This window comes from Periplaneta americana, chromosome 12 (genome assembly GCF_040183065.1).
Source record: "Periplaneta americana isolate PAMFEO1 chromosome 12, P.americana_PAMFEO1_priV1, whole genome shotgun sequence".
Lineage (NCBI taxonomy): Eukaryota > Metazoa > Arthropoda > Insecta > Blattodea > Blattidae > Periplaneta > Periplaneta americana.
Genome location: NC_091128.1, coordinates 10,572,355 through 10,594,458, shown reverse-complemented (window position 1 = coordinate 10,594,458; position 22,104 = coordinate 10,572,355). Strand labels below are relative to the sequence as shown.

Below are 22,104 nucleotides of genomic sequence, written 5' to 3'. Positions count from 1 at the left end.
GCACAATGGGCAGTTAGGGGACTGATATATTCCAATTCTATGCAGGTGTTTGGCCAAACAATCATGGCCTGTTGCCAATCTACATGCAGCTACAGACGATTTTCGTGGTAAATCGGGAATTAACTGTGGATTTTGATGCAGAGAGTTCCATTTTTTTCCCTTAAGATTGTGTTATCAAATTTTGTTTGTTGAAGTCTAAGTATGTAGATTTAATAAATCTTTTAACAGAGTAATACGTAGATTTAGTAACAGGTCTGTAAGTAGCAGTGCTGCCCTTCTTTGCTAAAGCATCCGCATTCTCGTTTCCCAGGATTCCACAATGGGATGGTATCCATTGGGATACAATTCTTTTATTGAGTGATATTAATTGAGAGAGCATTTTAGTTATTTCTGCTGTTTGAGATGAAGGTGTGTGTTTAGAGACTATTGATAGAATAGCTGCTTTGGAGTCTGACAATATAACTGCATTCTTAAATTTATTGATGTGGCATAGAAGATTCCTGAGACTTTCACGTATTGCAATTATTTCACACTCAAAACTTGTTGTCCCATATCCAAGAGATCTATAAAGTAAGAAGAGACAGTACGTAACACCTGCACCGACACCTTGTTCTCTGGAGATCAAGGATCTATCGGTGTATAAATGAAGCCAGTTTTGTGGAGGGTACCTAATATTAATTGTCTCTAAAGACAATTGTTCCATTATTTCAGTGTTTACTTCTGATATCAGTATTTCTTCTGTTAAATTTAGATTATATTCTATATTTAATAGAGTTAAGGGGTTTGGTTTAATTTGTAAGTTTTCTTTTAAATTTGGGATATTGATTTTCTGTTTTAATTCTTGAACAATGGATATGAAACTTTTTTGAGTTTTCAATCTACAGAGAGGACTGTATGAATGCCAATTGTTTCCTGGTAACCTGATAAGTTTTTCATATTGAATCAGTGCTTTTTCTTCTATTGTCATTTTGATGCTGTTAATATTGGTGAGGAGTCTCATACAATATACCAGATAATGTGTAGTACATTATTAAAAGATTATGGGCAAAATGAACTAGAAAAGCAACTCAGCTAAAATTTTACATATGTATGACGACACTTACTTCTCAGGAAAGTGAATGGTGGGTAATGTAATTAACATGAAGATTAAAGCCGTATAGAATCCTCAGAAATTAAATTTTTACATACAATAAAAGGATGCTCATGAGTGGACCAGATTAGAAATGAAATAAGAAAATAATTAGAACACGAACCTGTCAATGAGCAGATAAAATATGAACCAAAGTGAAGTGAACATGTGAAGAGGATGAACAGTGGTCAGCATGGAATTGTCGGACACATTATAGAAGAGATTTGGTAAATGTTGGAGTACTGAGCCAGGACAGTCCACGAAGATGAATATGGCGATATACTCTTGTGTATTATCTAACTCTCTATTAGTTTGTAAATATGACATGTCCCATGATCTAGTGCATGTAATAAATGGTTATGGTTACGATCAGGGCGCGGATTTTGATGACATGCCACCTTTCTTTTTTTTTTACATTCTTTGCAATGCCTGTAAATAAATACATTTTGGATATGAGCTGCTGGTTACAGAAATGTAGAGTTTTTGTCATTCTTAGGTCATTTTTCGCTGTTTTAATTCTTTGAAGTCATTTTTTAAATTTAGAGAGCTTTTTTTATCATTTTTCAATTTTAAAATGATTTTTTTTAGTAGGCCTAATTTAAGCTAGTCTTCAATGACGAAGTAAAATTTCCCAATATAGAAAAACTCGCAAAATTAGTACTGACACTACTTCATTCAAACGCAGAACTTGGAAGGATTTTTTCGATAGTCATGTCAAAAGGAAGAGGAGAATAGAATAGCACATGAAGCTCTCAGCTAAGTTGTACGCTTTGCTTCCAAATAAAAGAATTGAACTAGAGCACCTTTGAAGTCACCAGCATCCATTTTAGTTTCCGTTATTGGGATACATGTGCTAGATGTGGAGGAGATTTGGTGGTTGGTACATCCACCCTTCTCTTTTATTGTAGCTGAATGTTTAATTATGACCTAATTAATTATTTTATTGTAGCTCACACTGTAAGTTGTGGGAAAATTTGTGTTCGTGTGGGAAATTTTTATACTTTTATATGGGAATACCATAGTAGACAGTCTGAAGAGCTGTTAATTTAAGGTAGTATTTTGACTACTTATGCATAGTATTGTTTGTTTTTAGGTCTGTTTTTTCATCATTTCAGGTCATTATTACAGCCCGAAATTTTATGTCCTAAAAGTTAAGAATGTCACTGAGTGTAGATGAATATAAGTAGGCCTAGTGCCCGTGAGGAAAGTTTTAAGCTTAGTTCACAAGAGTCCATTATATAATAATAGACAACAGAGTCAGAAGGACTGAGCAATGGATCTTGTAAACCGTGTGCTAATTTGTAAGTGATGTTAAGAGGATTAAAGACCTTTAACGATACCAAAGGGAAAATACTGAATGACAAGAATGGCATTTCAATGAAGTGGAGGTATGGCAATGATCTTGTAAATCGTGCGCTAGTTTGTAAGTGGTGGTTAAGAGGATTAGAGACCTTTAGCAGTACCGAAGGGAAAATACTGAATGACAAGAATGGCATCTCAAAGAAGTGGGGGCATGGCTTTTATATTAGACTATAGCGAGGAACAATATTAACTTTTAGCACCTAAAATTCCGGGTTCTAGCCATTATAATATAACTTTTTGGGTCTTTTATAGATAATTTTTTAAGTAATCAAAATCCTCACTCTGGCTGGGGATCGTCCCATACATCAGGGGCAATGTGGTAGCTGTACAGGCTGGTCAGCACCAGAGAGAAGCTGTGTCATATGACGCCTTTCCCCCACAACACACGTGATAGACATGAGCTTACACTCACCTTTGGCACAGAGTACGTGTGTGCAATGCCCAGACTGAAGACTGACACAATCCCCATGACCTTGCAATCGGGAAAACCTGTAAAACTTCCTATAGCTTTGCCAGTTTTCAATTCCATTACAGCAGTTTCTTGATTTCATCATCTTATTTATCGAAATAGAAACATCAATTTTGAGGCGTACTTATGACATTTCACTAGTTTCTGTGGCATCTCATAAACATTTCAAGACATATTCAAACATTAATAAGGATCATTTAAATATTTCTGCTGATGCCCAGTTCACTCTCTCGTTGTACAATTTAAGTTCTCTGCATTGATTGATGATTCAGTAATATAACCGTATAAAATGTAGATATAAACAAATTATATTATTAATTAAAGTTTTACAATTTAGAATATTATGCATTTATTGTTTACAATAAATTATATTGTTTGAATGTAACTTAAACATCCTTCAAGAGCTTACTTGTATATTTTTGTGAATGTAAACACATATCTCTTCAAAATGATCTGATGAAGAGAACTGAGAAAATGCATTAAATTTAATTGGCATTGGGTTGTAACAAAGGGCTGCCATATGCCTCGGACAGTCCATGGCTTTATAGTGTAGGGAGAAAAGACTGATGTCCACGATTTTGAATGAAGTCGGACAGAAATCTGGAAAAATGCAGTAATTTGTAAGATAGTGTTCAAATGATACTCAAATGGGTGCAAGATAATACATCTTACGAACTCAGTAAGAGCCTTCTGTCTGACTAGGTGATAAAATTTAATTTTTTCCTACTGCACAACAAAGAGGAAATTTCTAAAAATATGATTTCACACGAAATCTCGGTAAATTTTTGTCGCAGTTGTATTTCCGTGGTGCAGTAGCCTACTTAGAACTGCTGCAAATGGTAGAATTGTTATTTCTCTCTACGTGGATATAATACCAACGTTCAAAGATCATTTTCTTTGATGAATGGCCAGTGGATACAAGAAAGAAACAAATTATCACTTAAGTTAGTAAACGCATCTGCAGATAGAGTATAATGTAAACTGCAGTTAGCTTCACAACTCATCCTTCCTTCTCTTCACAGTTCTGAGAAGTATGAAAGGTTCTGTGACTGTGATCTACAGACATGAATGGTGTGGTGCTAAAATAAATGGTAATAATGTAAATTGCATGCCAAATAGTGTGCTAGATAAGGTAAAGTGTATCACTGAAGTGGCCAGTCTCATCCACATTAAGTAAACAAGTGATATTAATGTGAAAAATAAATTATATATACAAGTTTCTTATAAATTCCTGCGTTTTTTCCTGTCGATCAAATTGACTTTTGAATCATGTACTGATTTCTTTGTTTCTTCATTATGGCAACCCTAGTTTTAACAAGTTTCTATTGTTATGACATTCGTAATGAGAAATAAGATCAATTAGTATTATTTTCATTTAAAACGCCCCTGTATTCGACTGCATGATATTTAGAGTGCAAGTTCCCTATGAGCTTGAAATTTCCAAGATAGTAATTTATCATCCGTGACTGTACCATATTATTATTCTGTGAGCCCAACCTGAGTGGTAATATTGAATTTCTTTAATCTCTTCTTGACACAAAGTCGGACATTATCTAGTGAGATTACTGTCGATAAAATCAAGTAACCTAACAATAATGTAATACATAACTGCTTCATAAAATGTACGTTATATCAATTTCTTTAGAAAAATTAAAAATACGTTTTAAATATAAAATATGAAAACGACAATATTTAAATTTCCTTGCGGTCGGTTGACTACATTTTAAAATAAGAAGACCAGCTTTCTTGGTGTCATGCTCGATAAGTATCTTAGTTATCTTTTCACATTGATAACCTTTGTAATGTTTTAGACTCAATAAGGGGGGCAAAGACTAATTGGGATTTCCCAGTCTCTGATTGGGTCAAAAACCCTGATGGAACTGATATTTAACCCTAGTGGTAAATTTCGGTGAAGTCCGGAGGGCCTAATTAGTCAAATCCACTCTCCTCACCTCCACGCTGGGGCCCCCTGGGATCTTTCAAGATGCGAAAGAGAGAGTGGTGTGCGGATAGCAATGGGAACCTACCGCATTTATATATCCCAAGAAGATATGTTGAAAATGCCATGATGAGTCTTTCCCTGGTAAAAAACTCCGGACGTAAACTATCCCCCCAATCAGATGTCCGGGTGGGGGATACTGGGGAAGGACATGTCATGACACAAGACACAGAAGAGAAGAAAAGAAGATCAACGACTGCAACGAGGGATGAGAAGACACCAGTTCTACCGGGTGAGTTGGAAAACATGAAGGAAGCAATGAGAAGAAACAGAGTGGATGTGATGGGAATGTCAGAAGTGAGGTGGGAAAAAGTGATGAGTTGATGAGTGATGAATAGGGCTCGGAAGTTGATGAAATATCATATTTTTTCTTATACTTCAGAGACAATGCAGGATACAATATAAACTCTTTACACTTCAATAGAGACCAATATAGCCTACTTTTATTTTGCATTTATTTGCACTATTTGGTATTTTATTGTTTTTAGGAAATGTTCTACTTTCTGTTGCATTATTGCCCTATTGTTTAGAAAGGACCTTTTTTACGGTGTAATCATAGTCTACATTCCAGAACCTACTGCAGATAGCGTCATGCAGGAATTTGCCTTATGGTTGCAACAACCTTAACTTCTGATCACATGTGTGATGTGATTGTCCCCCATTCAATGCAACAGAACAAATACTGCAGCCGCAGTGCTCGCAGTTAGCATATTGTATTGCACAAGTAAAGACAGTATTGATAGAGAAAGTGCTGCTTCTATAGCAGTTTCTCAAGGCTTGCTGGCTGATCCTCAAATTAAGGAATGTCAATGTTGAGGTTTTCTCTGCAGTTTTCCCTCAACCCATATAGAGCAAATGTGTCTTTATCACGCTTGTTTTTGCACTTAATTATTTTATTCAGATGCTAGATAATAATAGCATTTGATAAAGAGTCGTAAATTAACGCATGAGAAAAGATTACTAGCACACGGGTTCAAAAAAGTGAAAAATTACTTCATTATTATTGATTTACTGCATTTGTTAAAAGATTTCAGTATTATATTAGCGTATAAAATGGACAGTTTCTAATAACATTGCAGGAGGAAGATGACTGTTTGTACAACAAAGATGCACTTATAATACATCACATAAGTATTTTGGCATTATATTTAATGTGTTTGAAATTTGTTCCAATAAACATAATACTTCGAATACTTCCTACAATAAAGCATTATACTTAAGTAAACATACAAATGTGGCCAACATGCTGTCGTGTTAACACTAAACATCATTACACCGTAATAATTATTATAATTTACGTACTTTAGAAGAATGCTCTCCAATTGAGACCACATTTCTAATTTCATGTGTGCACTTACCAACTCTGTGATGCAATGAATATCATTTTGATTATTTACACACAATTGCACTGATAAATTGTCATATATTTTAATACATCAATATATTTGTGACACACCCTCAAAATTAACCAACAAAAAGTACAGAAACACTGGATTGAGATTAATGATCCACCTGCTATCTTTTTTAAAGTATCTATGTTACATAGGTCATCAAACGAATTAATTTTGTCCATTTGCAAGCACTTAATTTGTTGCTGCTCAAATCTTTGAATGCACTTGTTAGCAGGGTCCATTCTTGTTGAGGAATAAGATTATCTATTTGTTCCCGTAAACCTGGAAATAGTTATAAGAGATCTGCTTTAGGACTATTCTTGCACATTTCCTTCTCTGTCTCTAGAAACATGTACTAGATACAAATCGTTTACTTCAAAGTGTTTAATACACACAACTGAATGCTTTGTTGGCGTGAAAATATTTCATAGTATACGAGTAGCTTCCAGACACATAACTTATCTTTTCAGTTGGAAATTTGAGAACTGTAATGTAACACACTCACTTAAAGCACTCTAGTAATTTTTGGTACACACAGAAACATAACATTTAGGAGCCATCTGTAAATAAAAGAATATGGCTGATTTAATTTCATTTTTTAATAAAAGTCTAAACTTCTTCATTTCAGTTCTCTGAATTTATTTTTCTTAGAGGTTATGCCATTACTACGTGCTTCATCTTTTGATTCCTTTTCAGATTTTACTTTTATGATTCACTTATAGTTAATAGTTTAATTTGGTGATGTACATGTTGTCATGCTACTCTCCGTCCAAGTGGTTATGTCACACAGTCGTCAAAACAGGGGAAATGATATGACAATTACTTACTTAACGGGGCCCTTTTCTTTAAATTATTTTAAACAGTTGTATAATATTATGTAAACTTCCAATTCCGTACAGCAAATATTTGCACAGAAGAACTTAACAGCTCAGCCACTAGCCCTTACAGAGAGGACAGGAGAAACGAGTGGGACGAACTGGGATGAGACATAACCTTTCAGCTGGACAGTACCTATTTATTCTCTTCATAGTTAACTATCAGTGTATTACGAAGATTTCAGTTCAGAATTACACTGCCTTTTAGCTCGACATGATACAACTGGCAAGCTGATGATGCTAGACACTGCCACCCAGACCTCGAGCAGCGACCACTTCGAGGAATCCAGCAGACGGTACGCCGAGTGGGAGGAGGAAGTCAGGCTGGAGGAGCTGCAGCATCTGCAGAGAGTGGCGATTCGTCTTTTCGACTTCTCTATGTACTCAGGTACAGTAACTGTTTACATCCTGAAGTAGATGCTCTTTCAGCTATGCACAAGCAGAATCCCAGAGCAGTGCAATCAACTAGTCGGCCACTATTGTTATTCCATTTCAACATGCTTGGGATGGGAACATTTAAAGTAAAACTCAATTTAGGCCTGGCCCTTAAAATTAAAAATATTTGATTCTGATTTAGGCTACATTCATTCCCTTTACAAATGTGTACGGCAAATAGCAAGCGCTGTAATAAAAATGGCTGATTTGTCGGCATTTCCAGTGCAAAGGATTGCGGTACTCTGGATATCCACATACTCTGTGAACAAGTTCAGGAGACTTGGATTCTTACTGGTAGGGAATAGGGCATTTATCCAGTGGATTCACTTGTTCAATTTGCCTTAGTTCATAGAACCTGTTCTTAAATGTTTGTAGTTAAAACAAATTAGGTTCTTGACATAAAAGGAAGAATATTAATTTAACATTTTAACACGAAATTATCTAGTTTTTTAATTTGACATTAAGTTCCTTATCCAAGTGTGCAGGCAGTCAAAACAGAAATACAAAATCGACGGCCCAGCTTGAAAGGGAAACAACTCAAAATTTAAAGTTTAAAGAAAGCTGCATTTTGAAGCTTTATGTTGCTGTGAAGAATCAGAGGATCGTTTAACTTAATCCAAATTCAATTAATCATGTTTTATGTATGGTTGAAGCTTTAAACTTCATTTTTCTCACAACTTTAAATTTTGAGTTGTTTCTCTTTAGAACTGGCCTGTCGATATTACTATGCTTGCAGGCTTGAGACTGATCTGCAATTACTTTGGCAGCCGTCTACCAATATCCCTTTCTCTTTGAGTGCTAATATCGCATACACAATTATGAACCATAATTCATTATTCAAAAACATAATTTAAATAAATGAATATATTTTCAGCTACAAAATACATTATTAAGCACATTAATAAGATAGGGTAAAGGTTGGTAAAATCGTGATATGAGTAATATCGTAATAGTTGGTATGAGAATTTATTACAATTTTACTTATCGAGACAAAAATCTGTTTTTTTTTTACAATGTATTAAGGACAAGTTCATGGACAAGTTGCTGCATCAAATCGGTCCTTCTCTCGCTCTGTAAAAGCATGATAAGAAGCTATCAAACACAGTATCACGATATTACTCTTATCACAATATTAACAAGATTTACCCTACTTCGTTTTCCTCTCTCCTACAATTTGTTATTCCATTTGAATGAAATATATTATTTCCTTCTTTTAAAGTATTGACAATTCATAGGGAATGGAATATTTCTCGAATTTTGGAAAAAAATATTTCTCAACATCTAATTACAGTAAATATACATTATTCAATTCATTTATGCCTGATTTGAATTCGTGAAACATCGCGAAATCCGTATCAAGTCGGGAATACGATTTTTTAAGCAATTAGCGAATTATGTGCGCGAATTTTCAATTTTTAATTTTTTTTTACTACAATCGATAATCGATAGCTGTCGCACAGATAAGGTCGATATTTATGGTCGCTAGTATTGCACATTCGATTCTGAATCTGTTTTAGTCAACGGTCAACGAGCTAGAAGGTTTTAATTCAAATACCTGGTCTAAACACACTCCTGACATCATATCTGATACATGTAGCGATGTGCGAGAATCGTATTGTGAGCATTGTGAGCCTGCTGAATGCCATATTATTTTGGACGTGTTGAGTGTGTTTGTTTTATTTGTTTATAGTGTCACACATAGGCGAAATAACATTATTGTGTTCCCGTGCAAGTGAGGCTACAAGAATGCTTAATAATAAAATAGCTCCAATAGAGCTTTCCAGTATATAAGGCATAGGTTTTATTGCACAGACAAAAGTACAGTCATGTGTAAATTTTGTAATTGTGAGGTCTCGTGGGAAAGAAGAGATACTGTTGAGAAAGATTTGAAGTTGGTAAAACATGCATCGGCAATTAATTTTCGCAAGGAAGACGAACAATCTCTTGTGCTGACTTCTATTGCCACTTGTTTTTGCAGTGTGCAAAACAAAAAGAAAAATTGCGAATATCTGGGAAAAAGTGTTGGAAAGACTTTATAAAAACGAACATACCAATTTCCAAGCTCGAAAACGAACAATGTGAAAATACTGAAAAATTCAATTGAAAGCACCGATTTTCCCATTTGAAAATCCCACATTTTGCACTTTGAACTCAACAAAAAATTCCAGTCTCTAACGATTCAGAATGCTTTATGGTTGCTGGGTCGTTAGTAGTCAATAACATTTAAGCTGTGCTCATGTTTGAATCTAAATCCACACAGCAATCAAGTCTTCAAAAGGCTTGTTTTTTAAGATCCAATGCATGCGAGGTGAGAGACCACACTATACGAGCAATAGTGAGTGGTTTCTAAAGCTAAGAGGTGCGCGGTCAGAAGTGCGTTCCACCATGATTGTCTCAAATTCGGCAATCCTGAGTATGAGGCTTTTACATGAGGTGGGTCCTTCATCTTTCCAGGCAAGAAATGTTTATCATCAGAAAGATTGTCAAGGGGTGACAGTACAAAAGTTCATGTCAGTTCACATCATGTTTCAACCAAGCTATCACTGGTGAGAGAACAACAGGATGGAGTCTGCAATAGATCGCCTACCAAGAAAATTTTATCTTCTGAGAGAACACTAAGTCTGCCAGAGATACATACATGATACCGAATCTCTTACAGTCCAACTAGAAACAGTAAGATTAAACATGCAAAATACATTTGTTACTCTCAGTCAAGTACTTAGTTATGTCAATATTCTAGAATCTGACATAAGAGATCTAAAAGAGAACTCTTCACTTAAAAATTACATGTGTTTGCTAGTAGCTAACAGAAATTCCTCCAGTGTCTTGACATGGTAGTGTGATCCAAAAAACCGAACTTTCAAAAATTCAAATTCCCACAAGGCTAATATTATGCATTAATGTGTAAAACAAGCACAAAAAATTTCATTAAAATATTACCATTTACAAGTCGCTCCAGAGCTGAGAAGTTTATAATGTGTAACATAGTGAAAGAAAAAAGTCAGGGCAGCTTTTGAAGGAGTAGAAAACTCTTATCGGTGTTTGGATAAAAGTTATAGAAGAAACTGTTTCTATTCATCTTCTTCAATGTCTCATTGTACTTTTGGAACAGGTTGATAGTGCGTTCTGTCGTGTCATTTACTACTTCGTCTAAGAGGAGCAATCACGAAGTTCCTTGAAAACCACTCTGTAGGAAGTCTGTGCAGGAAAGATTGAGATTTGTCTCTTCCTATTTCAGTCTTCAAATAAATAACTGGTTCTCAATGTTATAGGATTCTCCAATTTCAGGTTTTCCAATTTAGCCATGTTCTGTAGTCATTGAGGAGTATCAGGTTTCTGTGGAGGCTGCAAGTTTGTTACTATATTTTCCTTTTTTGCTGGTTAAACGAATTGAGTCCGCAACAGACCACATTATTTAAAGCCTGTTTAGTAAATGATGATGATGATGATGATGATGATGATGATTGTGATGATTTTTCTTTTTCTCTGTGATCACTTGGTCATCAAAAAGCAACTAGATGCTCAGAGAGAAACCAAAGATGTTGGCAAAATGCCATAATAGCCTATAATTGTGCTTTCTTATCTACAGTTTGGTTGGGACATTTCTTATGGAGAGTAAGAAGCTTGATATCATTATATGGACTTTGAGTACCAACAAATACTCTCTAACATTAATACTAGAAAGCTTTCCTGTTTAGCATTGCAAGCGGCGGCGAAAAGTAACAGTGCTGCCATCTAGCGGCTTGAAACGTTCGCACACTCCGTGCGTCGTGCTGGATTACGTGAGGAAAAGAGGAGAGGTGTGCATTTGATTTCAATAAGAAGCTGGAAAGCAATAAATAGTATACTTTAGAGTCACTTTGTTCATAACATTTTTAATTAATAACAAATTACAAAGTTATTAGAATAGAAATGAATTGATAAATTCTCATATTTTCAAATTTGATGAAATTTAGTTGTGCATGACTTTAGCAGCTTTCATACATCGCTTGTTTTCTTTTTTAGCTGTATGGTTGTCCATTTTATTTTTGATGTAACAATTTATTAACACATTGAAATATTTGTCAATGAAGACATTGGCACAGTCACTGCAAATGGACATGTTAACAGGGAGCACTACCATTTTAACTAGTTCTTTTTTTACACCAATTCTAGTTTTATAAATAACATGATCAGTTTCTTTGAAAACATCAGAACACAATTGGCTGAGCATTAGAGAAACATCATTAGGAAAAAATTTTTGAATCTTTACAGTATTTTTTATTTGCGATGTGCGTTGTTACGTCATTTTTGGGGTTTTCTTTACAAGATAAATTTCTTCGACAAATTTCGTGATTTATTCTGCTACACACCCAACCTGCAACATAAGCTCTTGCATTTTCTTGCAACACGGTTTCTTCATTTGTATGCTGTACATTTTTGTCATCAACAGTTACATCCAAATTGGAGACATCTGTAATGCCTGGACTGCAAAAATTCAATTTAGCTGCCTCGATATCTCCTTTCTTGAGTAAGAAAGAACAAACGTCAGCTTCACAGTTGCTTGTTTCAGGAGGACTTAGGAATTGATTCATCATGATTGGCCGAATTGTAGCTCTAAACTTCGAGCAGTCTGGAGTTACGTTGTTTCCACCTTTAGATCGAATAATAGAAAAGAGATTTTCTATGCAGTCTTGTGTTAATCTTGTTATTAAAAATTTAAATCCATAATTATAATGCAATTCTTTCCATAGCAGTTTTAAAGATTGTAAATTTTCTAGCCAGCCATTTATACATTTTGGGTTCATTTTCCTGTTGTTTATTACCTGGATATTTCTAAATGTTTTTTTCTATTTCATTAAAAAAATTCCAGTGTGTGGAATTTTCACTTAGTGGCCTATTTAAGGCTTTACTAGTTTGGAAACTAGAAGAGTTAAAACAATCAAAAGCTTTATCCATGAACAGGATGAAGTCTGCAGTAGGTTGAGCCTCCTCTGGTAACTGTTTGAATTTTATGAGTGTTGCCATAGCTTTTCCTACAGAATGACTTAATAACTGTGTAGCAAGGCACACTCGCATCAGTGTGAATGGTGGTAGATTCAAGTGATTAAGTTTTACTTTAGGACAAAGTTGGGGATTCATATCTTCATCTATAAAATAAAGTTTTTCTAGGTATTCCCACTTAATTAATTTATCAAATAGCTTAAAATTATAATGTTTTAAATTATTCCTTACGCTCTTAATCAAATGTGGTGTATCATGAAACAAATAAATTTTTTTCACCATCGTGTTCAAAATAAGGCTGTACTTCATTACATCCAAGCAGTCTTCTCAATTTAGTGATGTTTGATCCTTGGTCTGAAACAATCGCTTTAGGGATAAATCCCGTATCTTTTATTTCATTTATTTCATTTCAAGCAGATGTGATTTTAAAATCTCTGCAGGCATGGCATCTTTCGATAGAAAATAACCAATGGTTTGCTTAAAATTTTTACACATTCCTCGAATCATAAAAACCATTGCTTGGTTTGCAAGTGGTACCTCTGAATCTTTTACGTTAGTTGGAGATTGTTGGTTAGGGCTGTGTATACCCAATTCAATGAATCCCTCAAAAATGTCCACTTTAGCATTGTACGTTATATTTTCCTTCAAATACATTTCATCTACAGCAATTTTTACTACCTCTTCATTTAGTGGCAGCATTCCAGACTTTACTTTTAATAATTGTAAAATGGTGGGATTTGTACCGGGGCCTTTACCAAATCCATGAAGCCAATTTCGGAGAGATCTGACTGTTAGCAAACACAATTTTCTCCTTAACAATCTGTAGCCCTGAGGTGAGCAATAATGGAGTGCCAATGCAAAACTTTTATCGTAACTGGAATACCGCCTTCCCCATTTTTTCTTTCTTTTTAACCGCACTTGCGACATAATGAATTCATCATTAGAAACAATTTTGATTAAATCAGTATTTGAACTGGTTGTCTTCAGAGCTCTCACTTCCACCCAAAGGGATGAAATAATTTTTTTGTGTTTAGATACCAACTTTTGAGCTGCAATCAATTTCTTAGAAAGTGTCTTTATCAGAAGATTTTGAGCCATCTTTGACCTTTTAGGATTTCTTGCATCTTAAAAAATAAACAGGGACTTAATTTAGTGAAATATTAATAACGTCTTGAAAGTTTAGGGCTAGGTAAATAATATTTTGCGAATAACTAACTGAATCAGTTTTTATGAGAAAACATGAGTTCACACACTTTCTTCACAAAATCAATAATTCGTATTTTTATGTTACGTATACAATATGCGTCTATTTAGTTTGAAAAAGTCATGACTTTCTATATTTTATATGGAGAAACTATAAAGAAATTGTGTTTGGTATGATGGAAGTAAAGTAGTTTTATGCAGTTTAATAACTGATTCACTTAGCACAGAGAACATGTTATTGCTAATGTACTATCTGATTATGAGGTACCTGGTAGAGGACTATCGTCATTTCTGTCTGGAATCGGAGAACCTGTCACCTCCTCGATGGAAGGTCTAATGCGTTTCTTTGGGGACCTTCGTGGTTCTTTCATTGTACTTTGACCCATATTTTCGGAAGAAGGAGTTGTTAAATTCAGTGAAGGAATAGCTGTTCTCTTCAGACTGTTATTAAAAAAATATATGAAAAATTAACAGGTCTATGACTCATTTGAAACTTCGGTACTTTTCCAATTACACCTTATTTTTACTTACTCCTGACTTTTCAAATTAGGGTTATTGAAGTCCGATAATCTAAAGTGATCTGAACATATTCTGTGATTTTTGTACAGATACTCTGTTCCTCTAGTTTTAAACGTTTCGTCTAGGTCCTGTCTTTTACATTTATTTACCCATATGGCACATCTATAAGACAAAAACAAATAACAGTAATAATAATAATAATAATAATAATATGATGATGATGATGGTGAGGACACGAGACCTGTCATGTGAATCGTGCGAGTGGGGAAAGAATGAGCTAACAGAAAGAGAGTTTGTTTCATGATTAAAATTATACGAATCTACTGACACGAAAGTTCATCTCAGACTAATTATCTTCCTTCTCCATACCCATTGGTGAGAGCCGCAACACATGATAAGGTCACAGAACAAGTTATCTACTGACTCTACTGTAATAATCATCATCATCCTGTGGCAGAAAAGTAATAGACTACTTGTATTTACATGACCACTCACTCACCTACTCACTTCGGAAATCTGAAGAATGATCTAGCATCTTTTTGCCAAGCGTAGTTTTTACAGAAGAACACAGAACAAACAATTCCACTTTCCCTGACATGTTGTGGAACAGCCATGAGAATAATCCTTACGACTTACACTACGTGTTGAAGTACAAAACTCTTGTTAGATGCAGTTTACCGCTCTACGTGCCACTTTATCCTCACTGTCAACATTCCCTGCCACTAGATAGCACTGATGAGTCATTCGCCTCTCTTATCGTGAACTTTCCAGTATTAATGTTAGAGAGTATTTGATACCAATAGATGCTTTGTTCCACTCTCTAATGTTATCTAGTGTCTCAGCAATGGCTCCAGCTACAAATACTGCTGCACAATCTGGAAGACTGACTCTATTCAAGGCACTGACTACTTTAGGTGACTGGAATATGGTTTTAGGGACACTAGGTGGTGAGGAGGAACATCTGAAGCGGGTAATAATGTTAAAAATCAAGATAATGGTTCAGACAGTCGATATGCATTCTCGCTATCAGATGCACTAGGTGATTAACATGATGAAGAGGGTCGGTTGCTCTTCCTTTCATGGATATAAATTCACTTCTTCATGTCCACCGAGTTAGCGCTGTGATAATGCGTCTGCCTTCAGACTAGCCGGCTCAGGTTCGATTCTCGGCAGGGTCAGAAATTTTCATGTAAGATTTCTACCTCGGGACTACGAGAGATGGTGGTGCACAACTTTTACTCACTAAATTGTGCACCAGTATGCTTGAATTAAATCCCAAATCTGTCCACGTGCATATGAAAAGAAGGCATATGTCACTGTTGATAGTGATTCATCCATAGGATGGGGACATTAAGCCTGGTGGTCCCCTGGGTGCTATTCAACAGGAGTAGGCTACGTGCCGGCACCGGGTTTCTCCCTTTCTTTCTTCCTCACCTTTGTCATCGTCCTCATCATTTCCTACACTACACTTACACATATACTCACTCTAATACACGACATAACTCTTAACAGATACACATTATGCATAACGTGGCCTGCCGAGTGGTGTGCAGCTTGAAAATGGGTCACAGTCCTGCCATCTATCCGCGGTATGCAGAATCACGCAAGTGAAGTGGGTAGGCATTAGACACACACAGACTTCACTTCTTCGTACCGAGCTCTCTTCATTCATTCTTGGTTTCTTTTGCAGCTGTTTGACATCACTACCTTCCATGCTACTTCAAAATACTTTTCTCTTTGCTTTTCAAGAAACATCTGGTCCTCCTCATTTCTAATCTCTTTCATTGCACGTGTCAAACTACTTGCCCAGATCTCTTTAATGTGTTTTGTTTCATTACATTACTTCCTTGCGGTCTGCTCTTTTTTTTAGATCCAGATATTTATCATAGTTTGGGAAGTTTCTTAACACACAAATCTATTCACAGAGTTGGAATCCTTGCATGCTCCCTTAGGTGAATTTGTAAGTATGTTGGAGGGGCTTGTCTTTGTCCAAGAGATGAACCTGTACACTTGGAGCATGTCTAATCCACGTGGTAATCTTGCTGTCGACAATTTAGAGATTGGCTTCCCAAGCAGCCAGTTCATTGGGGAAGATCTCAAACTATTAGACATATTCATTTACTCATACCCGATAAAATTGACATAAATTACACTAGCCTGCGAATTTCAACTTTGTGTTTGTTGCTAACTAAGTAATGTGATTTTATAATATAATGTTGATGTGCTCTGAATCCGAATTTTCAATCTGTTTGCTTCTATCACATCAGGTGTGTTTGCAAAATCACTTTAAATGTATTTTATAATTGCGTGAATTTCATCACAAACTTTTTCATTTCACTTTTTTATTTCAAATTCAAAAGCAATATTTAAAACATACAACTTGCTGAAATTATGTGTATGGTTGTTCGTACATGTCACTAGAGTGTTTTTGCGTTGTTTTATCTTGTTTACTTCACTATTGGATGTATAAATTAGCACAATGTATCACACAAAAAATTACACCACTTGCTTCTTAGTTGAGAAAGTCCTCCTGTTCCTCTTTCTTTTATGTTTCTCTTCAGGTATTTCACGCTTTAACATCCAACAATAATCACCAAGCATACTGATGCTCCCGCGTCCCTGGTACCTTCTTTCGAACTCCTGCAGATCCTTGTGAAATCGTTCATCTTACTTTTAGCTGAAAAATTCTAGATTTCCGGCAAAATAATCTAGCTGAGAAAACAGAAAATTTTGATACTCATCTTACAACCAAATTCCTTGTATGCTTCAAGCATGTTAGCCACAATGTTTCGGTAATTAGGATCCTTGTTGCCAAGAAATTTTAAAACAACATCCATGCTGATTTCTCCTTTTCATCCATACTGTTTTTAAATGCTGCACCAGACATGTTTTCTTATGTCAAGACCATTAAATATGTATCTTCTTTCAATTTGCTTCAGATAGTAGTGGAAATTTGTCACATATGTACTTAAAACAGCCTCCTTCCTTATTTAAAGCTTTTACAAGCTGTTTCATTAAGCCAGCTTGATGTGGAGAAATGGCAGCACAACTTTAGAAGAACTCACAAGGCTTTGGCGCACAACATTCTTACAACCGACTTCCAGATTTTGTCGAGGTGGCCAGTCTTTCATAGTCCAGTGATCAACTCGTACCCTACTATCCTATAGGCAAAGAATGCATGGAAATTTGGTAAAATCATATTGTTGACCCAGCAACTTAGTAAGAACTTTGAAATCATCACAAACTTGCCAGTTGTATTCCTATAGTCTAGTCGCAATGACAGCAGTTGCAAATTTGTGTATGATTTTTTGAGGATCACTGAATAGGCAATGGGCACTGAACCAAAAACGTTTCCGTTATGAAGGAGGAAATCCTTTAAACTTCGCTTGGAAGCATCAGTGAACATTCTCCATTCACTTAGGTCATAGTTTGGAAGTCCAAGTTTTAGCATAAATTCTTTCACATTACTGCAATATACAAAATTATCATCTTTGGAGAAAAAGTATTTAAAACCTATTTTATGTTGTCAGTACCATTAGAATGACGTTTGTTTAAGATTTTCTGGTCGCACAGGGATTGGTATACATTAGGCACAGGTAAAATGGCTGACCGAATAACTGAATACACGATTTGATTTTTATGTTTAGAATCGTACCCCTTCACATCACACGAACAGAAGTAGCAGTCATTACTATGGTTCGACTGCTCTCTCCAAACCATAGGTACTCCAAAAGATAGCAACGGTCTTCTCCAATTGATCAAATGACGAAGTTCTTCAGTGCATACTCTACATACTTTGTGTGGTGCCCAAGCTTTACTTTGGTCTTTGATTCCAAAATAGGCATGGTATGACTTTTTCACAAAATGTGTAATATTACACCTCTGCTTAGGCGATGTGTATATCCTACATAAGTTATATAACAAAAGTGGTCTGGATTATTTAGACATCCTCGATGCAACATGGTAAATACTTTCTTACTGAACTAAAAACTTTCAACATTCTACTCCACAATAAAGCTTCAAACTGATTTCGTTTCGTTTCCAGATGAAATGCAGACTAATGAAATGTGAGAGAAACTAGACGAGTTGAGTTGAGTCTCTCACCAAGGAGTGGCTGACATTTCTATCTTTCACAAATAAAAATAATGACAAGGCTGCACGTTATTTCGCCCTAACTTCCTTATGTGCTTGCACCCCCTATCTGCTAAGAAACATCCAGTGTCCTTGGTTTTCAAAATAAACACCTTAAAAATATGTTGAATACATTTGGTTTTCATATCCTAACATACTAAACCTACATATGTTAAAGTATTACAGTTTAAATGATTATGCTATAAATTGTCGTAATATATTATAAGAAAATAAAAATAACAAAAAAATGGTACGTGGTAGGAACTTTTTGGCTTTGAATTTGATTTCAGCATGCTAAAAATACCCTAAAAACATTAAAACTTTGGAGGCAGGAATTTCATCGCTGACTAGTGTTATTAGAATGGAGCGACCTCTGATATCACTTCATTAACTTAAAATTTAACTACAAAATAGCAGTTTGACTGTCAAGAGACAAAAGCGAAGTATGTGGAGCTAAGATTAGAAAAACTTCAGTTTTTGCCATAGTATCATGGACAACCCCAGTCCATGCTTATCTTCTTCTTTCATATTGTTGGACAGGGAACTGTAAATGTGTAGAAAATAGTGTAAAAAACTCTTTTGTAACTTGTTTTAGAATCACTCTACCTATTTTTGTCTCAGACTGCCAAAAATGAATTATGTGGGAAGACTTTTTTAATGTTTTATATCGATAGGGATGTAAGTTCGTAATTATGCGAGTCCAAGGAACAAATCTGTGATAAAAATTAATAATAAAATAGGAAAATAAAACAATTAGATACTTGGAGTATTGACAGTCTACTGAAGATATCACTCTCTTCTCCACCAAAGTGTGCAGGATGATTTCTTCTTCATCCTTAACTTCCTTTCCCAAAAGTGGCAAACAGGCAGAGAGATTCATTGGACACAACTGATCCACTAAATCCTCAGCGTGAGGAACCACAAGCCTCGCACCTCATTGCAAAGATGGCACACAGCACCGGCCTGCACCTCACATGCCAAGCCTGTAGTAGTGGTGGTAGAGGTTGCTATCAATGAGCCGGCTCGATTTCTCCATAGGTATTGACAATAGGTACACTCTGGTGGCTGTTTAGTATACTTGGGGTTTGCCAAAGTGTCGCCATATTAGTTGTGAGTTGCTTGACGCAGACACAAAGCAAAAGTGAAATAAGGTAAGATTTTCACGTTTTTCTTTTAATTTACTAGTGTAATGAAGGAAGCATTTCTGTCAAATATTAATCCTGTATAAATTTCTGCAGACACTGTCTGAAAGTACGATGAATTCTCGTTATTTAGTCATATTTCCATTAAAAATTTAGTTACCTTGGACGGATACAGAGTCATGTTAAACGATGCACTGCTAGTTGCCTTCAATGAGTCGGTCTGCATTGCTATGAATGGGCTAGTGGCCCAATGATGGAAACCATAACTACTGTTTCGAATTAGTTAACAAAGAGCCGTGCTAGCTGATTTAATACGTGTATAATGTAAACTAATGATTAGTTATACATGCATATATTATAAATATGTATGTTTTCTTTCCTAGATACCGTCAAAAATGAAATATGATTGGTGGCAGGAAGATGGTATGAGTCGTGCTTTAGCTGCAGTACGAAATGGTGACATGGGTGTCAATGAGGCTGCCAGAACATATAGTGAGCCTAGGGTAGCATTACAAAGACATTTAGCGGGCAAGAATTGTTTTGCTATTGAACAAAAAAAATAAGTATAGGTATCAAGCTGATCTTCCCACAGAAGTGGAAAATGAATTTATTGCTAATGTTCTCAAACTTGAGGAAATTAGGCCTATTGTGGTTTTACGCCAAGGGAATTGCACTTGCTATCTTTTGATATAACCAAAAGGAACGAAATCCCTCGTATATTCAGTAAAGAAAAGAGAATCGTCGGAAAGAAATTGTATTATACATCCCGAACTTAACTTGCGTCAACCAGAGTCGACCTCTTTTGCTCGAGCTAAGGGGTTTAATAAAGAAAACATAAGTTATTTTTTTGATACCTTGCAGAAAATTGTTGACGAAAACCAGCTCAATTCAATGGGAGTATTCAAGGTTGATGAGACTGGTTTATAAACTGTGTAAAACAAACCTAGAAAGATGCTTGCCTTCAAGTTAAAAGAGCAGTAGGTTTGACAGCCAGTGGCAACAGAGGTTTCTCTACTAATCCAGTTTGCTGCACAAGTGTTGCGTGTCAGTATGTTCCACCACTGATCATCTACAAACGTGCGCGTTCTGCAAAAGGATTAGAAGATGGAGCTTCATTGGGAACAATTTTTGCTTATTATCCTGAAAGTGGATACATTAACAAATATGTATTTGTGAGGTGCTTAAGGCATTTCATCGGCACTGTCCATTCTTCAAAGGAAGGAGAAGTCTTGCTTCTTCTTGATGGACATTCAACTCACACCAGAAATCTCATCAAGCTGGCACACACTACTCTTAGGCTGCAGCCATTGGACGTGTCGTTTGTTAAGCATTTGAGTAAGCAAACCTGAAGTTCTTACCTAATTTCATATACCACGACTGTTTGGTAAAACATGTGGACTGGCGGCAACAATAGGGACTGCAGTAAATGGATTTGCAAAAACTGGAGTTTGGCCAGTCAACAGGGCCATGTTCCAAGATTGCCATTTTGTGGCAACGATGCAGTTTGAAACAGATGATGTTCCCATTAATGAAGCTTCTACAATTGGACTTTTCAATGAGTAAATTCCAGAACCAAATTGGCCTAATACCGTGAATCTAGAAAAAGGAGCAATAGCATCTGGAAGTCAAGATAGTTTAGAATGTCTTCCAGCTGATGCAACAACGTTGGCACCAAAATTGCAAGTTTCCTTGGGTGAAATCTTCTTCTATACCAAACAAAATTTCTTTCGGAAGAAGTGCAAATAAAGCTCAGAGAATGATAGTGATCATGAGCAGTCCGTACAAGCAGAGGCTGGAAGAGGTAAAAAGCAAACAACTAAAAGGAGACGTCTTGAAAATTCTGCACCAGAGAAGTCAGCTCAAACCAAACTCTCGTTTTCTTCAAATAGTTCAACGAGGTGTAATTATAAGAAGAAGTCATGGTATTGTGGCCTCTGTTGCAATGGCATAAAAGGAGATATGATTCACTGTCTGTCATGCAACGAGTGGGTTCATGAGAATTGTGCTGCTGTTCCAAAGAAGCCAAAGTGTTCTATTGCGAAAACTGTGACTAAAGTTTGACAACGTTTTATAAAAGTTTCGTTTTTTCTCATGTTAGCTGCTATAAAGAAAACTGAATTCATGGTTTCCATTGCACGTTCTTTTTTAAGTTTTTCAGTTTTTTATTTGGTCAGCCAAAGAGAGAAGAAGGATAGAGTTTAATTGGCTTAACAATAAGTAATGGTATTTATAGTCTAATACTTCAATTGTCTTGATATGTTTTGTTTTTAGGTATATAAATTGCTGTTTTGTTTGATTAGCCCTTAAACTTTCAACTTTCGTTATTTTTTAAATGTTTTAGTTCTGTTTAATCACGCTATAGAACAAATAGGGCCTAAAGTCTTTTCTTTTTATTTCTTTAAGATCGTAAATAATTTGAGATATAAATGCTGCAGGTCGAAGCCTGATTACCAACTGACAATGATG

At 35.7% G+C, this 22,104-nt stretch overlaps 1 protein-coding gene across 1 annotated transcript in view; it reads left to right on the top strand.

Moving 5' to 3' along the window:
• The first annotated feature begins 3,465 nt into the window (after positions 1-3,465).
• The window catches only part of LOC138709939 (uncharacterized), a 70,566-nt gene continuing 51,927 nt past the window's right edge, over positions 3,466-22,104 (top strand). Inside the window, exons 1-2 of the mRNA XM_069840627.1 lie at positions 3,466-5,191; positions 7,434-7,613. Coding sequence (XP_069696728.1) covers positions 4,945-5,191; positions 7,434-7,613 — 427 coding nt within the window. The 5' untranslated portion in view covers positions 3,466-4,944. The remainder of the gene's footprint in view (positions 5,192-7,433; positions 7,614-22,104) is intronic.